This window comes from Cyprinus carpio, chromosome B6, assembly GCF_018340385.1.
Source record: "Cyprinus carpio isolate SPL01 chromosome B6, ASM1834038v1, whole genome shotgun sequence".
NCBI lineage: Eukaryota > Metazoa > Chordata > Actinopteri > Cypriniformes > Cyprinidae > Cyprinus > Cyprinus carpio.
Genome location: NC_056602.1, coordinates 27,127,703 through 27,142,634, shown reverse-complemented (window position 1 = coordinate 27,142,634; position 14,932 = coordinate 27,127,703). Strand labels below are relative to the sequence as shown.

The following is a 14,932-nucleotide window of genomic DNA, read 5'->3' as shown; positions in this document are numbered from 1 at the left end:
TTTTTGGTTAGTTCAATTCGCTTTCATCAACAAAAACAAGACTGATCGCTTTCCTGAAGGAGTTTCAGAAAAAGTGAGACAGCTGAAAGTGTGTCTGTCGTTAGGAAATGATTATTGATCTGTCTTACAGAAGTCCCCTGGGGAGAAAAACTGAGGGACAGATGGCCATCACCAAAACTCTTCTGAAGGACCTTTCTTGATGTTTGACCACAAGAAGAAACAAGATGTCAGAGTGATGCATTTTAACACAAACAATGGCCTCAAAAAGTACTTGGCCACTTAAGTCACACTTACAGATGTATGAACATCATTGCACTGGATCACAAAATATCAAAGCAACTGCATTTATGTTAAAGGTTGTAGGTGCCATAAGCTCAGTTTTCAAACAAAATATTTTATAAAACCTTCATACATCCAATATAAGTCACCAAAATACTAATTGATTGAAAGACATTGAGCAAAAATAATGAAGAAAAGCAAAGTTAGTTAGAAAAAGCTAGAACGTCATTTAGTACAATGACATTTAGACCATTTTAAATACTTTGTGGGCCACTGTATACAGCAAAATCAGATACCACAGCCTTCCAGGCTGAATATCTCCCTTTAATCTCCTTAAACTCATGCATATCCCCTTCTGGAACAGAGCGGGGTAACAAAGGATGGAGAGGGGTGACAGCATGGCAGGCAGTCTCCAGAGGGTTTGACACTTACACTCCAACTATAGCCCTTCCTACAAAAGGCCCATTGACGTGTTAAAGAGTAAACAGAAGTCTGGCTCATTGTCCTGCCAATGAGGCGCTCCCCACCTGACTGACGGCTCGTGCCAGAAGGAGTCAGTCAATAGAGTTTGTTTCTTACAAATGGTGCATTTTGTTTGAGTGTCCCTTTGACTGACACACGCACACACACACACACACACACACACACACACACACACACACACACACACACATCACAGCAGCGGTAAATAAAGCCTATGTAGGCCTGTGCTGAAAGGGTATAATTGTCCTTGGTGTAATCACTGGTCCCATAAATTCAGAAGGCTAATCACTATTGTCACATAAGTACAAGACAACACGCTTTCAGTTCAGTGTGTTTTTACAGTTTTTCCTTGTTCGACTCGCCAGTGCAATAAATACATCTGAATAGCCTGCTGATTGTGATCAATAATTGTTTCTCTGTACATCAATATCATTGATTGGCTTCTATTAGCCAGTTCAGGGGTCAGCGGTGTCATTGTGTTATGAAATGTAATAGGATTGTACTAGACTGGTCACACATGGGCACAACAAGGGCATCTGGAATCACAGATGCGTGAATAAATAGTGTTTCCTTTTGAAAAACAAAACAAAAAACAAAACAAAAACCATGGTACAGTGTTGGTAATATCAGTATATTTTTATATTTCACAAAAAGCAGCAAAAAGTATTGCTGGTATTCTTGGAAGTACCATGGAATGCATTTAAAAATATACATTTTTTGAAATTATAAATAAAACATTTTGAAGTAGAAAATTAATTAGTTTTTAATTCAGTGTGTTGCTGTTTCTTTGTAATTGTTTGTGAAATTTACTAGGACTTTCTGAGTGGAAATTGTTTTTGGATATATTTGGATAATAATTTTTCAAAGGTTATTGGAGTGTTTTACAAGAAAATACTATTTACAGCCTTTCTACTTTAAAATTTAACATTTAATTCAACATTTAATTCTTTGTAACTGTTTGTGAAATTAACTGGTAATTTCTGAATGAAAGTTATTTTCAGTGTACTATTTAAATTACCATGGTACATTTTACTATAATCACCTTGTTTTATAAAAATCATATAAAAACAAACAATACTTGATTCTAATTGGTCAGTTGCGGAATTCTGAGCTCAAATATTTTTGTATAACAACCGCTAAACAGTACAACCATACTAGTTCTAACATATAAAGTCTAAAACTGTGACAAAAGTGCAGATGAAAAATGTAAGAGCATTACTGGAACAGAAGGGAAAAACTCATGATGCATACCTACGTAATTGGTTTAAATGGCACAGAGGCCATAATTATACAAAATGGCGCTAATGTTTGCCCTCAACTGATATGGCTGAGTGAAAGCAGAGGATGGTGAGGAGAGTAGGCAAACAGACAGGAAATATCTGGTGAGGCCTGGAGGTGTCTGGACTCATGCGGACAACACAAGGGTCAGCCGTGATGTTTTCATGCCTAAGGCTAATAGAATGACGTTTGTATATCAAGATTAGACAATAAAAATCCAGCTGCCATGCATTTTTGTTTTGGGGAGACTTCTGCAATTTTTGCAGAGCAGATGCTAACATTAACAAAAAGTATCATGGTATTACCATGACTTGAATAGAAAGGTCAATGAAATTCAACCTTGATCGAAACATTTGCTTGTTTACATGGATTCCTGACCTATCTATCAGTGTAACTGACACACATATTTTGAGATAAACTATAAGTAGGAACTTCAGGAACAGCACACTTGAGTTATGCTTCCCTCTTTCACAAGTTACAGTTCTGCTTTCCATGCTGTTGATGTTTCGTTTATGAAGAGACTCTGTTTAAATGCGTACATAGACTGTAAATGACACTTCCCATGTTCCGAAATTAAAATGATGTGATCTTTCCAGCTGTATATGCATGGGTAGAGAACTAGGGCTGAATAACAGACGAAGCAACACATGGTTTATTCCATCTGTGAGAGAGAGCAGCTGCCATGAATACATATCTATGCAAGTTAGCAGTCAGTTTGAGTGCCATTAAAACACATGCAGCTCTCAACAACATGTGAAACATGCTTTCTGGAAAGATGATTTTGAAGGAAAAAAGATTAAGTAATAAATAATTAAATCTAATATTCAGAGTCTGTTATGACTGAACAGACTGTGTACTTTCCCCTTATAAGACATTACAACCACATTATACTGACAACATGATTATTCATCAGTGCATATGCAGAAAAAGTATTTGACTTCAAGTCAATAAAGTGCACCATATATTTCTTGGGATCTCCAAAGCATATCATTTGGACAAGGTTTATGCGTCAGATTCATGATCAATAAAAATGTATCGTCCAGAGCATTCCAAAGAATTCCAGTTATCAGACAGAATTAGTGTTTTTGCACGGCAAGGAAACACTCTCCATTTCCTCATCTGATTACTCTGTAAGATAATGTCTTTTCATTTATGGCCAGAGCATTCATCTAGATGTGACTGTGCAAAAAATTTGTTTCAAGACACCACTACCAGTGCTTACGGGACGTTTATATGCATTAATATGTTTCAAATGCATTTCCAGTGATCACTAATGGTAAATTTTTATGCATAACATGAGTAGGCAGTCATTCTCTTTAGTGGAAAAAAGTCGCTTTGGACAAAAAAAGTCACAAAAAATCACAAACTGAGTACTAAGGCTCTGATAAGGTCAGATTTACCCTCTTGGGTACCCTCTTTTGCATGCTGTGCAGGCGTGCTGCAGCAACAGAGCACTCAGTAGCTTGAGATATTTGCCCTGTAGGAATGAAAGTAAAATCCTGAGTGCTACAGAATCCTTCATTATAAAGCATGCCAAACCAATCAAAGATGGTTTGTAATTTGCACAAAGTCTTCAAAGAAAAAAGCCAACCAAACCAGCTGCTCACAGTCTTTTAATCATTATGCAAGTATAGGCAGATTCACATTTCATATAGCGAGCAGCACTTTTGAAACACCATATATTCCATTGCTGAGCACATCACATGTTAAAGAGACTTTATCTAGTGAGAAGTGTGATATTGAACTCAGTTCTGGTGTTTTTACAGACCAGCCTTGCCAATTAAGCATACTGTGGCTTTTACGGTCTAGCTTGGATTTTTGGGGGACATGTTTGCATGGAAAGCATCTTAATTGAATAAGTGTTTTCATGTGTCTGTTTTATGGCCAAATTCCTCTATGTTTAGCACATGGCATTGCATTGCTGCGTTGATGAGCATCATAGACACAAACAAACGCCAGCAGACTAAACAGCTTGTTTATGTTCTTCTCATAAGGCATTATCACCAAATTCCACTGATAAAACAACAACCATGCCGCCCTGCAACAAAACAGTCTGGATTTTGAAACTCTGATTAAAACTGTTGATTTTACAGACAAATAAAGACATAATTTGGGGATGTTGTGTACACATTCCCTATTTACTTTCTTAACACACATTCATGGCCTTATTGTGCATTATTTTATCAATGTATTCAATTCAATTCAAGTTTATTTGTATAGCGCTTTTTATGATAAAAATCATTACAAAGCAACTTTACAGAAAATGAAGTTTCTACAATATTTAGTAGTAGCTTATCAGTGGTGACTGTCAGTTTATATGCATACAGCAGAAATGTTCGGAAAAATCAATAAAAGACTTAAACAGAATAAAAACAATAAACAGCAAAAATACACACAAAAACATTATAGCAAAATGTGGTAGTTCTGTATGTCTTTCTAAAGACATATTTCTCTTGAAGTCAACAAAGTGTACCGTATATTGCTTGGAATCTGTAAAACATGCAACTGGACAAGGATTATGCATCAATTTCATGATTAATCTATTTCTCTAGTATTCTCTCAGCGTTTTCCATCAGGTACACACATGGTTTCTTAGTCTAAGATTAGCTAATCCAAACCAGAACTTTCCCATCTAATTTAAAGACCGATTTCAGAGGCACTGCTGCACATGGAGGGAGAATTATGGGAAAGCTCGTCTTTCCTGCACTCAACACTGTGGGTAATGAAAATAACGTGGCCTGTGGTCTGATTGATCCCAACTACCAACGCAAAATCATTGCTGGGAGAAAAAGTTCAGAGTCAAGACTATTGGGATCACTGGTGATGGGCATATTTCGACAAAGTCTGGTGCACTTTGCAGCTTAATCTTGTCAAGAACTGTTCACTTAGACAAAAGGACACCATCTTCAAGACATTTGACTGCCTGACCAAAGTGAAATAGCTGATACCACAACAATAGCCTAAAATAATAACTGCTATGCATCTATCCAACTATCTTTCCATTTCTAGGCAGTAGGAATCCTTCATAGGATTTAAGCCTCTTGGTGTGGTCTTGTGATGGCAAGCCATGACACAATGCATGACTCTACTATATGTGCCGCATGAAGTACGGCTTAATGATTCCACCATGCAGACATATGGAAAGTATGACATAATCTGTTACTTTCAAGGCAATTACTTTAAACGGCCACACACAATTTTTGGCAAATATTCTGGTGCATGTCTATGAAAAATTACCATTTTGTTTGAATGAAAACCAGAGGGATTTCTGTGTTCACTCAACCATAAGATTGTAATAAAAAAGTTTTGAAGATCAGAGAAGAAGAAAGACTCAAGGGTAAAGCAGTTAAAGAATAAAGCTAGAAAACTGATGGCGATACTTTTAACAACTTTAATATATTCTTTTTAAGTAGGAGAGTGCTAGAGGTGTAAATTTAACAATTCATCAACAGATGAACTGTTGAACAACAGCACTTCCAAAATGCAGCATTGAGACGTTCACAGAGTTACTGTAATTAAACCTCATTTGCTCACAAGGCTGCCTTTATTTATCAAAAATACTGAAAATCATTAAAATTGTAAAATATTATTCTGAGTTAAAATAACTGTTTTCTATTTTAATATACTTTAAAATGTAATTTATTCATGTGATGCAAAGCTGAATTTCAGCATAATTACTCCAGTCTTCAGTGTCACATGATCCTTCAGAAATCATTCTAATATGCTGATTTGCTGCTCAAGAAACATTTCTTACTATCAATGTTGAAAACAGTTGTGCTCTTTCATATTTTGATGACATTTTCGATGAATAAGAAGTTTAAAAGAACAGCTTTTATTTGAAACAGACAAATGAAAAGTCTAAAATTTATTCAATATCACTCCAAAAGAACTGCAGTATACATTATGGGAAGCATTAACAAGTCTATTTCATGCTCAGTTCTTATCTTTAAATTGTGTATGACCTCAAATTTAACAATACATTAAACATGTGCATCATCCTCCTTAACACTTCATCAAGATGTCATCATGTAAAGTGGTTAGGATGTTGTGTTTGTGCATCGTTAACAAGGCGAAGCTTTAACTAAGACCAAATGCTCACTGATGAAAGTATACACAGCTCAACTCTATTGTCAGTGCAGATTATGCAAGTGAGTGCACTCTACAGTAAACACAGAAGGAAAAAAGAGTGAATGAATAAACATGTAAAGACTCAATGTTTTGAAACTCCATCATAAAGAGAATGCTTGAGAACAAAGAAGTGAGAAGAAGCTTTGGGATTGAGCAGATGGGGTTTGAAACCTCTATTTCTCCCCCACAGCCTCCTTCTTTCTAACTTGGTCTCTCTCTAAGAAGCTGTGAATGATTAAAGGAATAAAAAGGCAGCCGCAATGGAGCTCAAGAAAATCTGGTTCTAATAGAGGAGTTTCCTGCGATGGCAGGAAATAGCTGTCATTTCTGCAGGGTTCACTTTCTGCCTCTTCACTCTTCTCCTCTGTAGTTCTCTCTCTTTGCAACCAGTCGTAATTCAGAAATGGACGAATAAGGTGGCACACATGTCATATCCAAATAAATGCTCTCACCTCATAGCTTATGGTATGATATCAAGTCCATTTGGTCTTCAAGACCAGCAGACACAACTAATCCATTATGTAAGTTCAATAGAAAAATATTAAGCAGGACAACTGTTTTTAACATTAATAATAATAATATAAAATATTTATTGAGCAGCAAATCAGCACATTAGAATGATTTCTGATGTGACAATGAAGACTGGAGTACTGATGCTGGAAATTCAGCTTTGCATCACAGGAATACTTTCAATTTTAAAATACACTCAAATATAAATTATTTATTTAAATTGTAATTTCTTAAACTGTTTGTTTCTTCTTCTTCTTTTAAAAACATTAAAAAATCTTTTGATTTGTAGTGATATGGTACTGAATCCCTATAAGCCATGAACATCATAAGATGACTTAACCGGACAAAAATGTATTAACTGTGGCTATAAAGAGAGAGAAAGGCTTGAATTATAATTATCGAAAGCGTTACAAGCACTGCCAGATGTTTGCCTCACCGCTGAGGACCCTGACATTAACACCTACAGGTGAAAACTCAAGCTGCCAGAAATGGTTTTATTATCAGAAGCATGTTCAAACATGAAGGTCCATTTTCTTTAAATTATAAGTACCGATTAACCCTATAAAGACTGACAACTTTTCAAACCTTCAGTCCCTGTTTAACCATGTGATCAAACCAACTTTTGAGGTAGTCATTTATATTGTAAACAGTCGTGCATATGCATGCATCCAGGACAACATCAAAGGATGGTACAAAACATCATGTTTAAACAGATCTGAAGTGACATCCATACAAAACCTACAAAAATCTGAGCCTTGAAGTTCCAGTAAGCAAGCAAAAAGTGACCGTGACACGGACAAAAAGTGCTCAGGTAGTGGAGGGAAAGACCTTCAGAGGAACCAGACTCACACAAGTGATTGATGGAGACTCAAGCACACCAGCATCCCATGATGATGACCAGCATCTAAAAGAAAACACATGCTGGTCTTTTCTGCAGGGTTACGACCGACAGACTCTCATAAAAGGCCTTGCGAGGCTGCTAATAAGGACCTGAAGCTGCCACAGCAATAACCCCAGCAGGCAGAGCACTAGGGTCTCACTTCAGATAAAGGCACATTTTCCCATTGTAACACTGGGCATATAGTAGAATGCTGCATGCTGGGAAACAAAAACACCATGGTAAAATACTGATGCATCATAGTCAGTGCACTAAAGTGCAGTAAATGGATGGTTATCCACAATAAATGTGGGCTTCTTTATGTTATTAGATAGAAACTACAGTTGAAATGTAAAGAAAGATAAATAACTCCCACTGTGACTATCAGTTTTATAAAAGACATGTTTATATAATCCCAAAACAAGGTCTGTAACACTAAACCAGGTCATTCTCATGACACAAGGATTGATAAACAAGTTCTCTGAAACTCGTCTTAAGAGTGTAAAAATAGTGGAGGCTTTTAAAAAGGATGTCCTTGGTAGAAAACAGGAAGCTACAAGCATATCTGTCTTTCCTCAGACTAGATTTCTTTTGACAGTTTCACAAGTGTATCTTTTTTATATATAGAAGAAACCTCTTAGTCTGTGACCTGTCAAATTTCCATAATTCTGCTTTTTTTCCTTCTTGCGACCATGTGACTTAAAAGTTAATTTTAGCAAGCAAATGACTGTTATGCATTACCAAGCAGTCAAATCTGTCTCTCTTTTTATGTGTTTCTTTTCTCTAAATCCATGAAATGTTCCAATTGGATGCTGCGTGGCTGGAAAGGAGACTAATAGATATTTCCACAGCTCAATTTAATACACAGCAGACAAAGCTCTGTATGGTGACTACCGTTTCACCACCACAGTCTAAACAAAGGTTTTAAAAAAATTGAATATTAACCCTCATGTACTCTTCAAAAACAGGTGACTTCCTGTATCGTCCGGGTCAAATTGACCCATATTGGATTCAATGTTATTCCACAAAAATTATATGAAAAAAAAAAACATACAATCAAGTACAATCAATTAACTTTTAATATAAATACTTTTCACACATTACAAAGAATGAATATCTGAATTTATGAGTTATAAAAATGTTTTTAACAACTATTTTTGACTGCCCCTCCCCTGCATCTGTGGGATGTTTGCTATTACACATAGTTTAACAATATCTTGGTCTAAACATAAAGTAATCTTGACAAACTATATATCAATGGAAAGGGTTCAGACTCTAGTTTTCATATTTGGTCACTGTTTTTCAAAGAAGTGACAGAGCAATAGATAAATAGCGATAGATTCTCTATTTGTGATATGGTGCCAAACACAGCTCTCATTCCATATTTTTATGTATTTTAGAGATTGAATTCAAATAAAATATTAAATTTGCTGCCCAAACTATTTCTGAATAGGATGTCTACTACATAAATATTTTGAAGATTATGGAAATATATGGTTCAGAACATTTAAACAATAAATGGAAATCAAAAGTCCCTGTATATCATCTAGTGGAAAAGTTGTGCATCCACAAAATCTTACTTAAAACTTAATTTCTTGAGATATCAACCTAAAAATTGGCACAAAACTTGTGCAGATGATCGGCTTTGATATTCTTGAAGATTTGGAAGTAAACATGTAAAAATAAATTATACATGTTTATGTAAAATATATATATTATACATATATATATATATATATATATATATATATATATATATATATATATTACATTTTCATAAATTTAAACTTCTATAACTTTTTACAAATTTACTTTTATAACTGTTTTTTCTTCAAACAAAAACTTCTACAATAATCTGTGATTTTTCACCTTTAAAAAGATACCAAACTTTAGTCTGTGCTCCAAAGTATTGAAGATTTATAACAATTTTAGCTGGAAAAGTCCTTTTTATGTCTACACTCAAAAAGTGGGACTTACAGTTAAAAGGCTAAACAGTTTTATTTTGACAAACTTTAATGGAATTTGAAATTAAAAAGTTGTTAAACTCATCAAGATGCTGGCACTAGGAGGCACTTCAGGAGTAGAGTTAAGGAGCTCTGATATAAAAAAGAATTTGTTGTTATTTTGGGTCTGTACAGTTGCTTTTGAATGGCTGCCTATCCGGGTCAAATTGACCCGTGAACATCGCAAATTTATAAAAATTTCATAGCAGCGTATTGAAACTGTGTATGCATGTTCATTACCCTAAATGAGTAAAAATCACAAAATTTCAACAAAAACAACATGGGTTAAATAGCATTTCAGATAGACTGAAATAACAAAAGATATCTAATTTTTAGCATTTGTAGCTGACAAAATATTTTTCTGCATTGAAATAAGTGGGGAAAGCATCTTTTTAGCTTCATAGGATAGTAAAAAAATCGAACCAATAAATGTTATTATTTTGGTTCTGTAGAGTTGGCTTAGCTTAGCTAAAATAGGCGAGACAAATTGAACCCGGGAACAGCACGAACGTAACAAATTTTTTTTTTATTCATGTCAAAACACATCAGCGTGTTGAAACTCTGCATGTATGTTCATGACCCTAAATGAGAAAAAGTCACAAAACGTCAAAAAAAAAAAAAAAAAAAAAAAAAAAAAAAACATAAATTGACTGATATTACTGACACCTCAAAAATCAAATCGGGTCAAACTGACCAGGAACAGTACATAAGGGTTAACTAATTGACTCGATTTGTTTTCCGCCATGTGACTGCATTCAAACAGTATCACAAAATAAAGCATGTTCAAGCTCAACCTTAACTAGTCCCATGTGTGGAAACTTTTCCGCACATCCTGTACTTGGAAAAGACTAGTGAACACTGTGCCAGTCATATAAAAAAGGTATGCAAACAAAACAAAAGGGATGGGAAAAGTGAAAGGAGAGATAAAGGGGGAAAAAAGCTGGAAGTTTAAGCTTCTAGACACAAAACCTTTCTACACAGTAATCCTGAAATGTTTTAAAACATTTAAACAACAGGAAAGACAGCACATGCACAACTGTTTTCGACACTGATAAAGAAATGTTTGTCTTATTGTCAAATAGACAACAGTTATTTAAAATACAAAAATATTATTCCTGTGCTTTTATTACAATAAATGCATCCTTGGTGAGTCTAGGAGACTTCTTTCAAAAACTTGTTTGAACAGTAGTGCATCACATGAAGATGTTTGATAGAATTTCAATGATAAATCAATTGATATACTATTCAAAATGCATACAAAAATATTGTGACACTTCGTTGAAGTTAGTGGAACATGTTGACAGTTTATGTGATGAACCACACCTGAGGTCCCTCTGCAAGGACACCTGTCTGAATTTGAGGAGAACGGACTACACACATCCACTAAAAATCAGCAAAATGATCAAAAGTCATTGAGAAGACATAATGATGTTTGCAAAAAACTTGTCCAATTATTTAATTCTAAGATATTCTTACATTTGTGTGGCTTTCATGTCTAAATATTTCTTAGGGCCAATGAATGTTCTTGTAACCAAAACAGTGTGTGTGTGTGTGTGTGTGTGTGTGTGTGTGTGTGTGTGTGTGTGTGTGTGTGTGTGTGTGTGTGTGTGTGTTGAGCATTTTGAGAAAGGAGCAGTGTGGACACTCCAGAAAATGGTCACATCACACAAGTAACATGAGCTTGTGTGTTTCAAAGCCCAGCTCAACGCCTGTCCCCTTGGGTGAGAATTACCCTCAACTCTGACCCTGCACATGTTGGTAGAAACAACACTCCCCCATGTGTGGACGGCCATGTCTGGGGTTTGCATTACGTCATCTGTTAAGTCTATCTGCACAAATCTTGGACCATTCAGTTGTTTTTAGTTTCTAGCGGTTGCTATAAACCCAAAGCACACCAGCTTAAATTTAAACTCCAGATTTTGCATGCACTTATTTTGAGGGTTTACTGCTTTATACACACACACACACACACACACACACACACACACACACACACACACACACACACACACACACACACACACACACAGATGTATAAATCTGAACATGTTCCCTTTGAAAGTGGAAGTCCCCTAAACTGAGCAAATGCACCAGGTTGGCAGGTGAGGGTCTGCGGGGGTGAGTGTACAGTTACTAAGTGGTTTAAGCCCCTGAGGTTGAACATTATTTCACCAAATCCGGTAGTGATCCAGACCCAGACAGAAGACTGATGCTGTAGCCTTTCACCCCAGCCATCACTCCCTACTCATCACCCTCAGCCCTCAACCACAGTAAAAATCACCTTTACTTCACTGCACAAGAGATGATTTTACTCTAACAAACAACATATTAGTCTTCCATAAGTGTATAAAACAATTTTTTTGAATAAATACCATAAGCATTGTTAATTTTTATGAAGTTGTAAATAAAACGAAGATTACTTGAGAACATTTCACAAGAATGTCTTTCTACTTAAAAATTTTGTTTAATTCAATGCAAATTCTTTGTATTAATTGGGAAATAAAAAAAAAATTCTGAAAGAACTGTTTTTACATTGCATTTTAACACCGATTTTTCAGAATACATGTGAAAAGATGTTATAATAAAACAGATAAATCTGATAATTAATATGAACAAATTTATTGAGATCTTAATATAAAATACTTTTTTTTAGTAGTTTTTATATTATAATTAAAGAAATATTAACACTTTATTTTCATTTTTAATATTTTATTAACTATATAACTATTATTATCCTTACTATTGTTGTTGTTGCTAAAATAAATAGATGTAGCCAATATAATAATAAAATAATAATAATATAAATAAATAAACATAATTACGCTGTTTTATAAATGCAATTAAGCTACTTGAAAGCATGCATTACTGTGATTTTACTATAGTTATATTTTGGCCAATCCACATAGACTAACAACCCCTCTTAATCATTGTAAAATTACTGTATTGGAGTCACAGATTAGTGCTTTAATACATTATGTTAGAAAAAAGGACACTGCAGACCTACAGTCAATAAATACATACAACCATTATGATATGCTGTATTCAACAGCTAAGAGCTCCTTATACTAAATGCACATAGAACAAAATCTAATGAATATAGGTAGAAAAAGGCCAACACACTCATTCAGGCAACAGCATATTAGATGGTGATAAGTGAGTAGCTTCATCACTTACTGTGTATGTCGGGGCCACACAAGGCTGTGAGAGGACAAAGTATTGGGTGGCCAGGTTTATATATGCGTTGCGGTAGGATGTGATTTTCTGGTGACCCTGGACAAGTTTATAGAGCTCCAAACACATCAGACCGGCGATCGCAGCTGTTGTTGTGGCGATTGCTGGAATGATACGGCCAGCAATTAACTTGCTCTGCAGATGAGAAAAGGGATATTATTTACATAAATATGCACATCAGTACACACTGTACACTGTTTGTGAATTTCAAAAGCATCCGCTTGGAAGCAAACTAGTCATGCAAACAATTAATGGAAAGTAGTACAAGCAAAAAAATAGCATATGGAATGGAACTCTATGGTGTAGTACTGTATAATCAAAATGTCTTTCCTCAGGGTGTACTGTATATGTATAGGAACTGAGGACACAAACCCCCGGTGGGGAATGTTGATCATTTCAGAGCTTGTCTCACAAACAAAAGCACAGCAGAGTTGTTTGAAAAAGACAATAGTCATTCACTTTGTGGCGGTCGGCTGTTGGTATATTGTAGTTCTCTGCCCTCAGGTTGGATGTTGCGACTATGTAGTCCATGTGGAAATTACTGTCATCATCCTGGAACACAAGAATAAAAAAAAGCATTTGGTAAAAACAACTGCATTATTACAAAAATTGACACACAAGGAGGGGTTTGCACAGAATATTTTTCCATTCATTCCTGGTTGGCTATAAAAACATGCATCAGACTAACATTATTGGCCACTGTACTTTTTATTATGCATTTTTTTTAATGCAACTTATAATTCTGTGATATTTATGCTTAAAACATGAAGAAAACATTTGTCTTAATTTTGTCTTAAAAAGTCTTAATATCATCTGCCATTTTGCTTCATGTAAATTGTAACTACTTAATATTTACTATACATTAATTTAATATTAAATAGTATTTTAGGATGTTTAGATGTTTAGTGGAAAACGAGACAAAAACACAGCTTTAAAATATATTTTTGTGCATTAATAGAACAGTCTGAAACAAGCTGCATCATTTAATGTTGTCCTTTACTTCTTTTGAACTATGGAAAACACCTTTTGATTTGCCCATCAGCAGATCTTTACCTAACAACAATCTGTTCGTTCATTACCACAGGGCAAATACAACGGAAAAAAAAGACCTGTTGTGTCTGAGGTATTGCTATATTTAGTCTTGTATAAAAAACAAGAAGAATTTAAAAACAGGAACAAAATGTAGCCACAGATATGTTTGCGCATTTTGGAACAACAGGTACTAGACAAAGATGTCATACCGCATCATATTTAAACTTTGATAGCTTCCTATTTTATTTGAATGTAATGTTTCAGTGATACTGCACAAGATGTCACACAAGACCGCAACTGCTCCAGATTCAACTAGTTTGCAAATCATATCATTATAAACTTAGTGATCTTTTCAAAGATATTACAATTAAATATCAAACAGGCCATTAAGCATAATCGCAACTCAAGAAGTTTGGTGTGATATTAGATCTTGTAGGAATGCTAGGATACCCTGGTTTTGAGGTTTTGGCACTCTTCTTATGCCCCAGGCACAGCAGCACTACAAAGACTGTCAAGTACTGGGTGTGTTGGGGGCAACTGCGGGGGTGTTTGAGCGTAGTATATAATTTGGCAACCTGATGCCACCAGAATCCCCCAAACGCACATTCCACTGGAAAAACAAAACATCTGATCTGGCAAAAAATGCGTCATTGCTTAAAGTGCACACACACACTTGCACATGCATACGGACATATGATACAAACAGTGGGGCCCGAAAGTCTCAGACCACTACAGAAATATACATTTTTTTATTTTAATAGAATTCTTGCATTAAAAATTATATTATCAGCCTAAAAAAAGCATCTTGTGCCAGGGTTATTATTGTTAACTAAAACTAAAACCATAAAAAAAAAAAAAATTTGTTATTTACATTTACATTTAATCATTTAGCAGACGCTTTTATCCAAAGCGACTTACAAATGAGAACAATAGAAGCAATCAGATCAACAAGAGAACAACAACGGTATACAAGTGCCATGACAAGTCTCAGTTAGTCTAGTACAGAACACGTAGCCAGGGTTTTTTTTTATTTTATTTTTTTTTTTTTATGAATATGATAGACAAGAAAAAGAAAAGGTAAGTACTAGTATTAGTTTGTTAAGTGCAGGCG

The 14,932-nt window shown here is 35.1% G+C and overlaps 1 protein-coding gene across 1 annotated transcript in view; it reads right to left on the bottom strand.

Moving 5' to 3' along the window:
- The window catches only part of LOC109052264 (ubiquitin-like modifier-activating enzyme 1), a 39,242-nt gene that overhangs the window by 7,893 nt on the left and 16,417 nt on the right, over positions 1-14,932 (bottom strand). Inside the window, exons 21-22 of the mRNA XM_042726565.1 lie at positions 13,249-13,341; positions 12,733-12,924 (exon numbers count right to left, since the gene is read on the bottom strand). Coding sequence (XP_042582499.1) covers positions 12,733-12,924; positions 13,249-13,341 — 285 coding nt within the window. The remainder of the gene's footprint in view (positions 1-12,732; positions 12,925-13,248; positions 13,342-14,932) is intronic.